The sequence below is a fragment of the Otolemur garnettii genome, unplaced genomic scaffold (assembly GCF_000181295.1).
Source record: "Otolemur garnettii isolate 467f Iridium unplaced genomic scaffold, OtoGar3 scaffold00003, whole genome shotgun sequence".
NCBI classification, from domain to species: Eukaryota; Metazoa; Chordata; class Mammalia; order Primates; family Galagidae; genus Otolemur; species Otolemur garnettii.
This window is the reverse complement of record NW_003852398.1, coordinates 22,503,144-22,519,635: the sequence shown is the minus strand read 5'-3', so window position 1 is coordinate 22,519,635 and position 16,492 is coordinate 22,503,144. Positions and strand designations below refer to the sequence as shown.

At 41.8% G+C, this 16,492-nt stretch overlaps 1 protein-coding gene across 1 annotated transcript in view; it reads left to right on the top strand.

Moving 5' to 3' along the window:
* GRIA1 (glutamate ionotropic receptor AMPA type subunit 1) overlaps window positions 1-6,657 on the top strand; it is a 311,205-nt gene extending 304,548 nt beyond the window's left edge. Inside the window, exon 16 of the mRNA XM_003782253.2 lies at window positions 6,101-6,657. Coding sequence (XP_003782301.1) covers window positions 6,101-6,301 — 201 coding nt within the window. The 3' untranslated portion in view covers window positions 6,302-6,657. The remainder of the gene's footprint in view (window positions 1-6,100) is intronic.
* Window positions 6,658-16,492: the final 9,835 nt, after the last annotated feature.

The window sequence follows — 16,492 nt, the reverse complement described above, 5'->3', positions numbered from 1 at the left end:
TGTCCTCCTCCCCTAGGACACAGGACAGGTCACAGGCGTGTCCTCCTCCCCTAGGACACAGGACAGGTCACAGGCATGTCCTCCTCCCCTAGGACACAGGACAGGTTACAGGTGTGTCCTCCTCAGCTGGGACACAGGACAGGTCATAGGTGTGTCCTCCTCCCTTAGGACATGGGACAGGTCACAGGAGTATCCTCCTCCCTTAGGACATAGGACAGGTCACAGGCGTGTCCTCCTCACCTAGGACATAGGACAGGTCACAGGCGTGTCCTCCTCACCTAGAACCCAGGACAGGTCACAGGCGTGTCCTCCTTACCTAGGATACAGGATGGTCACAGGTGTGTCCGCCTCACCTAGGACACAGGAGTGTCCTCCCCAGGACAGAGGCAGGGTGGTGGCCTGGAAACAGAATGAGCACAAATCCTATCTGCTCCATTTGTTAACTGTGTCATCTTGGACAAGTTGTAGTAACTCTCTGGTCCTCATTTTCTATAACATGGGGGCAGCAGTAGTATGTACCTCATAAAATTGTTGTAAGGATTATACATGTATGAAATAATGGATATAAGGGACTCGACAAAATGCCTGGGCCATAGCAGTCCTCAATAAACAATAATCATAATCATAATGGCAATGATAACTAGTATTTATGATAATAGCTGTCATTAGTGGCCAGCTACATCCTCCTTAAAACTTTACTTTTACTGTGTGCTAGGTTTTTTGAGGTGTACAGAGTATAAATTCCTTAAGGTAAGGAGCTGTGCCTCATTTCTTTTTGGGCATCCCCCACACCTAGGGTAAGTATTAGTAAAATGAGTGTGGCATTGTATGTAGAAGAGAAAGTCTCCTAGAGGCAGAGACAAGGCATTGGAAGGAGCCACTCCTAGTTTAAGCAAATATTGCCAGCAAAACCACCCAGTTCAGGAATGACAATACCAACCAAGGTAGTTTTGGCCCCATATGTTTGTACTCATAAAATGTGATGGATGAGACTAGGCATTCAAGCAAACAGGACACCTCACCTCTAAACATCCAGCCCTTCTTCTGAAATAACTGTAGCTCCCACTAATCATTGTTGCCAGATAGTAGAAGCTAAAGAGTGGCTAAAGGCTGGGGTCGTCTTAAAACCGGGACAGTGTTGACCTTTACGAAGTCACAATATTCAAGGTAATACAAAAAAAAAAAAACACTCTGAAAGCAGCCACTGAGTCATCTAGCTTCTTAGAGACATTCTCACCCTTCCCTTTACAATGAAGATGTTACATTTCTCAAAAGCCAACATCAGGGTTCTTTGGAATCATTTATTCAGTGTCTTCCACCTGGATTTTCTATAATTAATTTCATTGATTGTATGACTTCTGCCCAACTCAATGAAGCTCCTAATAGAATTTTTTTTCATCTTGTAGCTGCAGAAAATATATTTTCTTTATTAACCAACTCAGCCTTTAATTGTTAAATCTCCATCAACTCCTCTCATACTCAAAAGAGATAAGTGGAATGTATTCCACTCACCTCTCAGACTTTCCATCTTTGAAGTTTTCTTTATTTTTTTTTTGTGTTTTGCCTTCTCCAAAAGCAAGTAGCCCTTTTTGGAAGGGCAGCCCCCAACCTCACATGGAGACCCAAATCGATGGGGTCGAGGGCCTTTGGCAAGAACTTTCACTCCTATTTCTTCCCTTGATTACAGTATTTGACTAATTCTTTAGGCTTTGAGCCCCTAAACTAGTTGCAGGGCCAGTTTCTTGTGTCTCAGCAGTTTTAAAGGACCCTTCTCCACTCTTCATGGATGAGAGAGGGTGGAGAAGAGGGGATAGGAAGGAAAAAGGGCAGGAGAGAGAAAAAGAAGAGAGGAAAGGAAGGAGGCAAGGATAGTTTTTTTTAGTAACTTTTATACTCAAAAGTGATTTCAATACATTTTTATTAACCATGTAATGTGTTGTTCTTACAGTCCTACAGATGTAGAGGTAGAGGCTCAGAGAAGCTAGTGGCTCGTCCTAGCTGCATCACACAAGCCAGGAGCTAGAGGACAGGAATGAGAGCTCCAGCATGGCCTCTATAAAGCCCAGGCTCTTGATACGAGTCAGGCCACTTCTAAACTTCTCTCTCCTGTATCAACCCCATGGCAATTTTGAGCACCTCCTATATGTCCCTCCAGTCCCAGACACAGTGTTGTACACAAAGACAAGTGAAATGCAGCCCTACCTTTGGGTTTATCTGATCTAGTTGTTGAGACTAACCTTGGTATTTAATCCCCTGTTTTGCTTTGTGTGTCTCTTTAATGTGTCAATAAGCAGGACACACAAACAGTGTCACAGAGACAAGTGGGAAGGCACCCTAAAGGTGTCCCTTCTACAAAGACATACTGAGCACCACTGTATGCCAGGTGATGCTTGGCACTGGGGATATGGTCAGGAACAAAACAGATACAGCTTCTGTTTTGAGAGTGTGATGAAGAGGACAGAGAATAAACAACACTTACACGTTCAATGAGTGTTAGTGCTGTCAGGTGTAGAGCAGAGCCCTGACCTGATGGGACAGTGGGGGCTGGGGAGGTCAGAGTCACAGGTGACATTTAACAGAGCTGAAGCATGAAACAGAGCAAGAGAGTCATCAGCCAAGGATACACAAATGTTGGAGACCCCAAGACTCAAACTCTTGACCAGGAATGGGATGAAGGCCGGGACTCTGAAACACAGAAAGACCTGAGGGAAAGGGGGTGGCATGTGTGACTGAGGGACTCAGAGAGGGACTTCAGGCAGCCCACAGCATTTAAATTGTCATGCAGTAGTAAAAATGTGTAATGTAAGACATTCCAAATTGAAAGAAGTCTCAGACCCCCTCCCTCTTCCCCCCTGCCTGAGAAAACAGAGTAGAACCTGAGGCCTTAGCTAATATTAAGGATAACCACCCTTATTTTTTACCACCTTGTTTCCATAGGAAAATAAGCCTGAGCCTCTCCCAACCCCAGGAGAGCTGCCGACCTTTCAAAATTATAGGTGGCTGCACACACCCGGGGCATGTTTAAGCAACAGCAATTGACAGCTCACACATTTCCCCAGAATTAACCAGCAGCTAAGAGACTTGATAAGTTGGGAGAGGGCCCTCCACAGCAGGTGGTCACTCTGGTTTCTGGCACACATGCCCAGATGAGGTCATTACTGAGTCTTAAGCTTTTATTAAGATGTTCTATGATGTGCAAGAGGCTGGATGGACTTTTCTTAGAAAAGCAAGTGGCTAAGAAGTTTGGGTGTAGTCACTGTTAGAGAGATGAGTCTCTGAAGGGCCAATTTGGGAGAATTTGAAATTAGACTTCACTCATCCCTTTCTGAGCCTCAGTTTAAAAAAAAAAATGGCCACAACTGCACAAATGAATTTTGAATGACTGGTAGGTATGTCAAGGGTAAACAAAGGAGAACCACATTTCCTAAAGAAGCAATGATATGAACTTATGACAGCTTAGCTATAGGGGTAGGAAGAACCATGTTTAGAAGGTCATCTGCCTTGTCCCTAGCTTACCTTAAACAAGTCAGTAGTAAGTCATCAGTTTCTCTGTAAAGTGAGTGTGTTTCAACCTTCTAGCTTTTAAAACTCTATGTGTTCAAACCATAGGCCACACCTATTTAGTCAGCTTCGCTAAGGTAGGATTTAGGAATCAGATTTTTTTCCCAAAACTTCCTTGATGATTCCATTATGCAAGGAAGTTTGAGAACTAGTGGTCTAACTTTGACTTTTAACATTGCATTCCACCCCAGAGTTTTAACTCTATTAATCTCTTCTCCTGGGATTTCATAAATGCATTAGAAAGGAAGCCAGTAAGAAGGCAGTACCCTCCCCAATGATAGGGGGATGGAGTCGTTGACCCCTGTGAAACCTTCAGCTTCCTTGAAAACCAATTCTAATGGTATGACCTTAGAAGTTTTTAGTTACCTGTCTGGCTAAGTTATCTCAGACCTTGGCAAGCACCAATGTTAACCACATCATCAATCTTGTTCTTTAAGATAAATCCATGAAGCACCACCAATTTCAATGACATATCATGAGAATATGTGAGACCAAGGTGATCTGTGTAAACTTTATTTTTTTTTAATTAAAGAGATGTGGCAGAGAAAAATGAAGGATAGACCTCCCAAGCTAATCTATATAAGTTTCCATATTTCCCATGGATATAAATAAAATGTTATTTTCTTTTAAACATTTTTTAGGTGAGAATAAATAACCATTAATTCCTCATGTTTTCATTTCACATTTCCCTTGTGTAGCATTGCTGTAGCATTTATTTGGCCTTTGACTTAGAAGAATTCAATTCAGGTCCCACTTCCTCTACAGTGGAGAACAGCCAAGGGAAAATGTAAATAAATCAAGTCCCAGGGTTTGAGAAGAAGAAGGAGACAGAACCAGCGTGGGTGGAGCATCATATGGGGCAAATCTGTCTGAATCATGGATTTTAAAAAGAACGAACATTTTAAAATGTTGTCAGAATTCCTTGCCAGTAATAGAAAGCTATCAGGAAAAAAAAAAAAAACAGCAAAACAAAAATTAGATCAAATTTCCCCTACTTATCACTGCCTGAGAACAGTAGGTTAACTAACTTCTTTGGTTACTAGAATCATGGCAATATGCAAGTGAAAAAGCTATAAGCTTTTTGAGAAAGATTCTAGGTAGTTGACTTTTCTTAGACAAATTCAAAAACTCTTATTATGCATCTAACTGCATGCTGGGCACTCCAGGGGCTGGCTGAGGATTGAGAAGGCATGGCCCTTGCCTTCCTCCAAACAGCTCTCTTACAGAAGACAAATCCTATACACCTAAGGAAGAAACATTACAAGAGGGGCTAGTACTTGTGGTAGACTGGTGTAGTCTAGGAAGACTTCTGGGAGGAGGGAAGAATAGAATAAGCCTTGAAAAAGAGATAAGATTAGGTTTAGAGAAAGAAACCTTCCAACCCATAGATAATTCCTCTGCCTTATCTTGATTTCCACCAAGAACCAAAATTCTATGGTTGTCTCTAAATGGGAAGAAGTAGGCAGGAAGAGATAAGGGTTTGGATTTCATGTCATGAAGTTTCTTTCTCCGAAGGAACATTAAATGGAACCCTTCCTCTTGTCTAATAGGATACAGTTCTAGACCTACTTTGTGACCTTGAACATCCCACTTCAATTATGTGATTCTGGGGTCATCCTTAAAGTCCTTTTCAGATCAAGAAAAGGACTAGAATCTAGAATTCCAAAATTCTAGAAACCAAAAGCTTCATGGTGCTGATCTGATATGTCACTCTGGAAGTGCTGATTCTCTATGCTGATGGGAAGCAGTTGAGGCACAGATGAAGATCTTTAGAATGCATTCTCATTTTATTCAGCACATGCCCCTTTCCAATCACATTTTGCATATGCTTTCTTCAAAGAAGTCTTACATTCCCTTAACACTTGCTGCTAGAGGTAGGATAGCATTTTTCCTGAAGCAAATCAAAGGCAGTCTTTTATTTTAACCTAACAATAACACACCTTCAATTTCTTTTAACACTTAAAAACATTTTTCATTCAGTAGCACTATTCTTGCTAATAAAAGTCTATAGGTGCATAGATAATCATTATGTTATAGACATAGAGATTTTAAAAGTTTAGAAAAGTAAAGAGAGATGCACAAGTTCACGCAAGTAGCTGATATCATTATCTGAACTAAAATCTAAGTTTCTCAAACCCACTTTCCAGAAACTTTTCCACTTGGTTGTGTTGCTACATTTATCATCATCAATAATACCAACAACATATCGGACCTTTAGGAATCACTGAATGTAAGAACCAGAGAGGAGTTCGCCCAGTCTAGCATACCTCATTAATCATTAAACCCCAGGAGAGGGGTTCACCCAGTCTAGCACACCTCATTAATCATTAAACCCCAGGCCCAGAGAGGGGATCAGACTCATCCATAGCCATGCACCAGTTTTACCAGTGACTGGGAAGTCAGGATTAGCATAGTAGAATAGAAAAGTAGTTGGATAGGGAAGGAGAGTCAGAGTTACATGTTTAGTTCAGTCTTGATGCATTCACTTTGCCAATCATTGCCAAGGACCCGGGGAAGAACCCCCGGTCCTCCTGAAAAGGGTTTCTGTTTGATCCCACAGCAATCCATCAATGAAGCCATACGGACATCGACCCTCCCCCGAAACAGTGGGGCAGGAGCCAGCGGCGGTGGCAGTGGAGAGAATGGCCGGGTAGTCAGCCATGACTTCCCCAAGTCCATGCAATCAATTCCCTGCATGAGCCACAGTTCAGGAATGCCCTTGGGAGCCACGGGATTGTAACTGGAGCAGACGAAGACCCTTGGGGAGCAGACTTGGGCTCCCCCAGCCCCATCCCAAACCCTTCAGTGCCAAAAACAACAAAATGAAACGCAACCACCACCAACCACTGCGACCACAAGGAGGATGATTCAACAGATTTTTCTGAAGAATTGAAAAACCATTTTACTGTCCCTTTTCCTTTTTTGATATTCCTTCACCCTTTTCTGTTTGCTAAATGAGGATGATGAATAACACTGTACTGCAATAAGGGGAGGGTAACCCTGTCTAATGAATCCTGTGTCTCTGACAGTGGAGCCACTGGAACACTAATGAGGGAAACTGGACTGTTTTCTTTTAATTCAGTTGTTGATTGTCTTAGTGTGTGCAATTTTTTTTCCTTACTAATCTCCATGGTTTGCAGTTTCTGTTAGGCCCTTTCCTTCTCCTCACTTCTTATTCCCAACCCCCAACCCATCTCTCTTCAGTTTTCAGATTGGAAATTCAAGAATTGTTCCACCTTACAAGCAAGTAAAAGGAAAAGGCAACCTTCAAACTAAACCATGGGGGCTCTCCACATTATCCTCCACTCCTTGGCTCCAAGCCTTGGAAGGAGACAAACATTGTTGCAGAAGTGGACTGACTTCCCCAGGTGGGGCACAGCCTAAGCACTGATTTAGTTGAGAACACAAATGAGAAGCAACTCAGCATGAGGGTGGTGGAGAGGGCAAGGGCAGATGTGCAGTCAGAGAAGGACTCCTAAAGTTACTGCTGCTCAGAAAAAGCTTCCTTTGATATGTAAGAGCCAGGGGCCATAGATGGTATGGTGTATTTCTTCACAGAGTTGACCTCAACTTCTGGTGTGCTCAGGCTCAAACACACTCTGGTGGCTGAAGGGCAGTTGGCCTCCTGAACCAAATAGAGCTTGGAATGAGCTGACAGCTGGTAAATATTGCCCATGATTCCTGCTTTTACTTTGCATAACATCTGAGTAGGAACCCCATTGTGGAGTAGACTCTCTCTATGGAGCCTCTGGCGGGGGGGAGGGGGGCAATGCTATGCAAGCTAAATGCAAAAGGAGAATTTTGGAAGAGGAAGCCTCATCAAAGCCCACATGCAATAGAGCTTTCCATGGTGCACCCTGATTTAAGTTTGAGAGACCAAATATGAAGTTTAGGATTATACTGAGGCAGAAAATTTGGATTTCTATGTTAATATAGAGTGTTGTTTTAGCATGTGGCCAGATAATGTTCTGTCATCTTTAGAAAACAAGATACCCAAGACCAAACTATTTGAAGAAAGATAGGGGAAATGGATTGATAATGACATTGAGAGACCATAAGATCCCTGATCCCAACTTCTAACCCAAGGAGGCTGACCTTCCCCCTGGTTAAGACAGAACAAGGACATTGTATTCCAGTGAGCAGAGTCAATACACCTATGATTGTAACTCCAAAGCTGAACTAAAGGAAGATTGGAGAAGTGACATGGTTCACGGAGAGAAGCCCAGGCTGACTGCAACTTTGGTTTGAAGTGGGAGTCCCCAGAACATAGCATTCTTGGAGACCCCAGCTCTCATTCTTGGTGCAATTGGCTTCCAGCTCTCCAGCATCGACTCTCATAGGTGCATGATTCAGTGCGTGCCATGTGTCACCGGCTTTTATTGATAACCGTATTCTGGCTTGTTTCCTTACCCTCTACTTCTATCCAGTCTTCTTTGCTAGGGGTTGTCATTAGCAATTGACATGCTAAAGGATTTGGAGCCTACTTTGGGTTGGGGTAAGTGAGCAATGATCAGCTTTATCCGTGGATTCTCTCAGTGGACACCCACCGTCTCTATGTCTCTCTCATTCTCCCGTCATCAGCCATAGCAAAGAATCATTCCAAAATCAAACTCTTCACCCTTTTAACTCAAGTGTTTTTGTTCAGTCTCTCATGTGTAATGTGGGCACGGTCCATGAAGCAGGACCCTCAAGATGAATTATCACTTTTCACTACTGCCAGCTGATGCCCACCCCCACACTCCCCTGCCCTTGCACCAGATCTTCCTCCTCCCTCAGCCTACCACTGCAGAATCTGATGTGACCCACAATTAGAGAGTCTGCATCTCAGAAGAGGTGGAAATTACCCTCTACCATCAACAAGCTTCAAAAACCTTTTGCCTTTGGCCTGGTAAGATGCCTCTCCAGCCACTGAGCCCACCAGTAACGTGATCTCATAGAGACTGTGCTAGAAATGCGGGTCTGTACTGCGAGGGGGTCTAAGACTCCAGTAGAAAATGCTTTTCATCAGTGGAGGGGTGAAGCAAAAACAAAAGCAAGAAAAAAGTTAACTTGTATTATGTATTTTTACTACTCTTTTCTTAAAAATAGAGCATTGGGAAAACTCTGAAAGAGATTGACATTTTTCTCAACAGGAATCCATACTTAACAGTTCTGGCTTTCATTAAATTTTGCTCTTTGGTAACTGGGCCTTTTATTTAACATCTATATTTGTTTTAACTCTCTTGGCAGATTTGTGAAAGGATTCTTGCTTGGTCAAACACTAAGTTTTTTCTTTCCCTTTTTTTTTTTTTTAATTCCTGTTTTTCTTTCAAATAGCCAGGGTGTTTTTTTTTTTTCTATTTGGTATTTGCATAAAATGAAAATATCACCAAGAATTAAATCACTGTGGATCCATTATCTATTTTCCATATTTGTCCATTCCATGTCTGTGCCATTTCTGAAGCAGGGCCTCTAGAGATTATGTCCTTATTGCTGAACCTAAGACTAGTAGGTTTCTCACCATGACCACTGTGCCTGACTCATAAACCATTCTCAAGTCATTTCAACTGAACTAGAACACTGTGCACTATTCATCCAAATAGGATAATAAAGACAGAGAGTGACTTACAGGGGCCATAGTTCCAATTGCATAGAGTAACTGGGCTTTACTTGTAGCAACTACAGTTCCTCCACGGGGGAACTAGATATTTCACATGGAATGTCTCCCAGAAATCCCTAACTTGAGTGCAGGTATAATTTTGATGTTCACAAAGTTACAGCCAGAACCAAATCTAGATGATAATTTTGGTCTGCACCCCATGACCTTCATTCTTGCCTGGAAGCTTTTCTTTCCCTCAAGCAAGATGGGCTTTCTGTAAAGGAGCTAACATTTGTTGACACTTAGATATTGATAATTAAGAACAACTTCAGGTATTTTCTTTCTCAAGGAACATTGGATATTAACAAGGGCCAGAAGTCTAAAATAAATTAATTAAGAAGTTTTAATAGTGGTGTGGACAGTGACTACTATGTTAGGAAAGGGCTGAAGGAAGGGAGGCCTGCAGGCTTATGTGAAGGTAGTCATTGTTCACATCTACCTGCCATGACCTGGCAGCATGCAGGATGCCTCTGGGTAAAGAAGCACTTAACACCAGCTGACATGCAGAGAACACAGCTTTCTGCTGCTTACTGTCAAATATTTGGGCAACGATCATAATGGCTTTAATAGTACAAACTACCACGTGCTGAGCAATGACTATGTTGAACATGTTTCATACCTTCTATGTCATGACAATGGCCCTTGTTCACAATCATTTCAATGACTGACTGAGCCAGGATTTTAACTAGGTCTTCCTAAATCCAAAACCTCTACATCCCTAACTACCCACTTCAATGTTAACCAGGCCATGATGAATGATGGCCAGAAAAATACCATGTGAGCAGTTCTCTACCTACCTGCTGTGCCAAAGTAATGGAAATTAATGGGAAAGTTAAAGGTATACCTGCCAGTCCTTAGAGAAAGCCAGCCATGCTCTCTAGGGCATGAAGATATCACTAAAACACACAGGATTACAAAAATGGGAGGGGAGGAAAGAGAAGTCCCACTATGAGTCCTTTTAAAATAGGTCTAGGCTTGGAAGCAGTAAGCAAGTCAGGGAGGAGACTGGAAACCAGTTCCCAGGAGCAAAAGAAGCTCCAGCTGGAGAGGGTCCCAGGGACCTCGTAAGAAAAATGGAAATAACTTTTTGTATGTGGACAAGTCCAGAATCAGTCCTAGAAATTACAGGGCAATGGATTTAGGGCCACCTATTGGTCAAAGTAACCTCATAGTAGAATTACATTACCCCTGAAGTTAAAACAGGCTTGTTTCAAGGGAAGGCTGCAGGTATGAAAGTGGAAATACATACTCTCTGATTTTCCTTCCATCCCAGATTCCTAGAATTCTGGAGTCTATTAACTTGACTCTTCTGTGTGCCAAGCAGAGGGGAAAAAGGAGTAAAGAGGCCAGGACGAGCCAGGCCTTTTCTTCAATCTTTTATATCCTTATGCTTCAGTCCATCTGATCATACCACCCCAAAAAGCATTGTGATGGGATTGGCAAGGCCCTGTAGAAGTGGGCATAGATATATTTCATGAAATAATTGTCAAAAATCAACTTATGTTGATGGCAAGTTTATTTCTTACCAAATGGTAGTGTGCTCTTTAGGAAAGAATTTCTACTGGGGTCCATTTCTGTCCTATTTTACAGATAAGAGAAGTGGGGTTCTTAAACAAGCTACTTTCTCACAGTCACACCCTGAGCAAAGAAGCAATAATGGGAAGGCTAGTGGGCCAGGGTTTACAATAATGGATTCTCCTCCCCCTTCCGCCTTTTAAACATGGACAAAAAAATGAACTATCTTGAGCTTCATTTTACTCATCCAAGAAATGGTACATCCAGTCTCAAAAGAGGCACCGATTCTCAATCCAGACTGCACATTAGAATTGCCTAGGGAAGTTTTTAAAACATCACCAATATCCAAAATACATCTCCAGATTTAGCAGGTCTGAGATGAAGCACAGGCATAGTATGATTTTTTTAACTATTAGTATTATTGTTGTTGTTATTGTTGCAGTTTTTATTTGTTTATTTGTTTGTTTTCTATTCCATGGTGATTATCGTGTGCAGCCAGGGTTGAGAACCACTACCACTTGGGGATCAAAGAAAACATTCGTGACACTTCCTTGAAAATTGCAAAGCTCTATATTAGGGGTATTTATCAGGGACAAGACCAACCCTTGAACTGAGGTTCCCAATGGCCATCCACATTTTTAGAGTGCTTTATCCCTCCCTTTGCTCTGGGCATGTCCTGCATCATGAGTGTCTGTGGGGCAAGGGGATTGGGTTTCTCATGAGAGCCAAAGACTGAAAGCTGACCAGTCTGTGACCTCTGAACAGTGTCTCTTGGTATTCTATCCCAGAGTCCCAATGAGTAAGAGGGTAGGCTGAGCAAGACAGACCAGGACATCAAATCACCATGGTCCTAAAGAATGAAATGTCATTATATTCATCAGATAGAAGAGGAAGAAAAGGCACAGCCCCCAAATGGAGCTTTACGTGCTCCTTTAGGCTGTAGGCAAGTTTATAATAGCATTGCATTCCACTGGGGGAAGAGAGATCAGGACATTAGAGGTAAGATAATCATCACAGAGGTACCTCCTCAGGAAAGGGGAAAAAAACAACTCTGTCAAATGAGTCAGCCTTCAATACAGCCAGTTATTTTCCAAACTGGAAAACTACTTGGCTATTTCCATTATAGACACCAGATCCCACAGCCTGCATTTTTAATATAGTACACTGGAAGGCATTGCCCATCAGCCATATCTTCCTGGGCACTGAGTCCGACTGGCGACAACTCTAACTCCTCCTCCTCAATACTGCATTTACCATTTTTATAGCTCACTGAGGAATGGGAGCCAGCATTTACTGAGTACTAACTGCATATCAGGTAGGATGCTAGGGTTCCCAACACACCCTATTTCATCCTCCAAACAAACATCTCCACAAGGTAGAGATGTATCAAACTGTGAAGAGGAAATGGAAGCTCAGAACTCAAGGTCTTGCAGCCAACCAATCACTTGGCCTAGATTCTAACGCAAGTCTGTTACTCTCCAAAGTTATTACATTTCCACTTTATTTTACAGCCTCTTAAGGAGATTTCACCATGCTAAGGAAAATACCAAACTGGTATTTAAAAGACATGCTTATATTGCCTGCATTACTACCAGTTTGCTATGTGACCTTGGGCAACACATTTCACAAATGTGGGCCTTAGTGACCTCACTTGTGAAATGAGAAACAGAGAATAAATCCTTCTTTGTTGTAGTCTCTTATTGGTAGTTCTCAACCAGGGGTGATTTTGGCAATATCTAGAGACAATTTGGGATTGTTACAACTGGGAAAAGGAAAGGGATGCTGCTAAGCATCCTACAATGAACAGGGCATCCCCCAACAACAATGAATTACTCAGCCCAAGATGTCCATAGTACCCAGGCTGAGAAACCTTGTCTTGTGTAATCCTAGCAGCACATCAGGATGTAGATGATGGCAGGACAAGGCTGAATAGGAATGGGACAAGGAAGCTTTAGAGTAGATGAATTTAGGCAAGGAAGAAGTTGAGTTTAGGGAAATAAACTGAGGTCCAAAGAATTTGGCTCATGGTATAAACTAGGCAGGCCAGAGAAGCCAAGAGGGGGATTCAATCAGGAAATCAGATGAAATTAACAATGTGGCTCAGGAAAGAAGACTATGCTTGCTGGTGCAGCTTTTGTCTGCCCAGGCTCCCCGCCCTCTTCTTGCCAGATGACTCTATAGCCAGAACCAGTTCAGAGACCAATAGGTGAGCCCTCCTCTCTTTGGACCTTAGCTTTGTTCCCTAAACACTCTTCTATCCCCCAAGAGACTGGATAAGCTTTGCTTCATGTTCATCCCAGAACAACATATACCCTTATCCTTCTGACAAACTTATGTACTTAACACCCATGTCCACAGGTAGATGTTGTGAAGAATAAGAGACAATGATGTGATAATCCTGTCTCTTACAGAGTTGATAGGAATAAAAAATAAGATGCATAAACTTAGCATCATTAAGTTTAACACAAGTTCAAAGGCAGTTAAGTACCAGATGGGAACAAAGGCAAAGTGCCTGGATCATCTTCCACATGCCCATCTTTATCTTGAATCCAGTCTCTGAAAAAGAGCCCCTGATCTCCAATCACATGACAGTCCATACCCCTCTCCCTGTGATCACTTATTTTCCAGCTACTCCAGCTTCCATCTTGTTCCTCAAACATGCCAAGAGTAGCCCCACCTCAGGGTCCTTGCACCTGCTGTTTTTCAGGGTGAAATTCTCTTCACCTAGATATTTGTGAGGCTCACTCCCTTCTCCATCATCTACATCTTCACTCAAAATTTCATCTCGCAGGGACAGCATTTCCTCTCCACCCTATCTAAACTCTCCCTAATGTCACTCACTCTCACATTACTCACCACCACCTAGTAATACCTTGTTTACTCACTTATTGTCCTCTCCCCACGTCTGGCTAGAATATCCATTTATAAGAACAGGGACCATGTCTGCTGCAGCACAATGCCTGGCCCATAACAATTCCTTGATCAATATCCATTGACTTGATGAATGAGAGAGGTAGAGCTGAAATACAGGGTGTCTAAAGGAGGCAAAGATTATTTCTGCCTGGACAAATGAGGAAGAAGGAGACGGCACTGTGTCTTGCTTTGAGAGTGTTATAGGCATTGCATAGCCTATAAGTCAATGAGAAAGCTTTCAAAGAAGGAAAGATAGAACTAGCCAGGGCACAAAGGCAGAAACAAGCTGGGCATCTTTGGAAAAGGGCAAATACTCAACATAGCTGGCATCACGTTGCCAAACAGAGCAGTGAGAGAGAAGGCTGGACTGGGCATCATGAAAAAGGGAGTTATTGAAGTTTCCTGAGCTGAGGACAAAATCCCTTCATGTAGTGGGTAGCGAGCTTATCAAGAAACTAATGCATTGTAGGCATCTTGCCAGGCACTATGCAAGGCACCTTTTAACTCTCCTCTCATTTAATCCTCATGACAGCAACTAATTCATGCCATTCTAATTTCATACATGAGCAAACTGAGGCTCAGAGTTTTAACCACCTAGAATTCATATAATTCCTGCAACACAAGAATTCTCATAACAGATCCTAGGAAGCCATCTGTTCATATGAGAGCTTCCAGTAGAAAGCCCCAGAAGGACACTCAGAAGAGGAAAAACATGATATCTGTAGATGATATTTGCTTTAAAATGCAAGGAAGTCACCAGACAAGGAGCCAGTAACTTCCAGGGCACCAAAAGGTATCATACCACCAAAGAAGGATTTTGAGACGAGTCTATAGTCAGTAACAGGGAATCACGATGGAGCCATAAATGAAGTCATAAACACAAAATGAAGAGGAGCAGCTGCTTTGCAAAATAGCCACCATCCTAGTTATAGTAGAACATTCTCAATTCCTAAAGGAGTATAGGCTTTTTTTTTTTTTTTTTTTTTTTTTGCCCATGAGAAATGTTGACCGTTATCATACATGAACCACACAGCCAGGGCTCCCTGAGTGTATTTGAGCGTTCTACAGGTATGTCTTTGGACTATTGCTGAAGTGAAGCTGCTGTTATCAAGCTACAGGAACTATGTGGTGGAATACTTCATAGTTATAAGCATTAGCACTGCCATTTGTTGGACATCTGCACTGTGCTGGGCAATTGTCTGATTTCATGCTCACAGTATCTTCAGAGAGATATAGTAGCATTTCCATTTGATAAGTGTTTTAAATAAATGAATGAGACTCAGAAAAGTTCATAAGACTTGAAAGGAACCTTAGAGATCATTTAATCAATATTTTATCTGACTATATTATATAAATAAGTGAACTTGAGGCCCTAGAGAATAACTGACTTCTCCAGGTTCACGTAAGCTCCTGGTTAAACTAAGACTAGCTAGCTTTCCTGGACTCTGAGCCAGGCTACTCTGCATGTAGTGAAGTGGTATTCTTACATTTAAAAAATCCTAAAACTCATTATCTGTCCCTTTTTCTAGCCCTTTAGAGTGGGTTACATGTATCTGAATAAACTGGGCCATGAACAGAGGAAGGTGTTTAGAAGAGAGGCAGCTGCAAACTGTAAGGCTAGTCTCAAATCTCAACGGAGTCAGAAAATACCCAAATGGTGGGACTTAAAAGCTCATAATCAAATCGCCCCCAATCAAAACCATTTTTGATGTTTACTGCATCCTCAAAACACTTATCCAAGAAAAAAGCTTTTTATTCCATAAAATTTGATAAATATTTTTATAAAAGCCCTTACAAAAACACCTGGAAAATTCAGACTGGGCTTATATGCCTGATGCTAAATGTTTTCTTGATAATAACTTTTAATGAGAATTGCAAAGAGGTACTTGAAGGATGGCACAGACATGTAGGGAGGTAAGCAAAGAAACTGGAATGAAAAATTAGAGGCTGCTGAAGGCAAATGTCATGATTATACAGTTAGGAAGTCTTTGTTTCAATGTACACATCTAAAAAGTGGTCCTGGCTCAGTGCCCGTAGCTCAGTGGCTCCGGGCACATATACTGGGGCTGGCGGGTTCAAACCCAGCCCGAGCCTGCTAAACAAAAATGACAACTACAAAAAAAAAAAAAAAAAAATAGCTGGGTGTTGTGAAGAACACCTGTAGTCCCAGCTACTTGGGAGGCTGAGGCAAGAGAATTGCTCAAGCCCAAGAGTTTGAGGTTGCTGTGAGCTGTGACACTACAGTACTCTGCCAAGGGGGATATAGTGAAACTCTGTATCAAAAAAATAATAATAATAAAATAAAAAAATAAAAAGTGGTCCTGAGAAGCAACAGAAATTGATTATTCAGAAAAGAAGCCTGAGGTTGGATGTACATGGAGTTTGAAGTGGAAGATTAAGTAGTTATCTAGACAATTCCAGGAAGAAAAAGTGATTTTAAAGAAACCAAATCTTAATTATATAGATAAGTTAGATAAAATTGTTATCCTTTTTTTCCATCTTGCCTTAAAACCTGACCAGAAAAGAAAAATCATTTCATTTTTTATTTCAAATAAATGTGTTGTGACCTAGAGCTTTTGTCTTCATGCATCAACTCATTTAGGAAGGGGGAAAAAAAGGAACTGTTAATTTAATTCGATCAAGTAATCAGCTTAATGAACTGATTAGAAACCATTTAGTAATGACATAGAAACTAGCTTCTCTGACATTGGAAAACCATTAGAGAAAAAACAATGCAAACACTAGTAGTAGATACCTGTGGGTTTTGGCAACCTGACATCACTTCTTTGGGGGAGCAGCTCCTTCTACCCCATAATCATGTAACTCTGGCCATGCTGCCAATCTTAGTACCCTGCCTTGCCCACC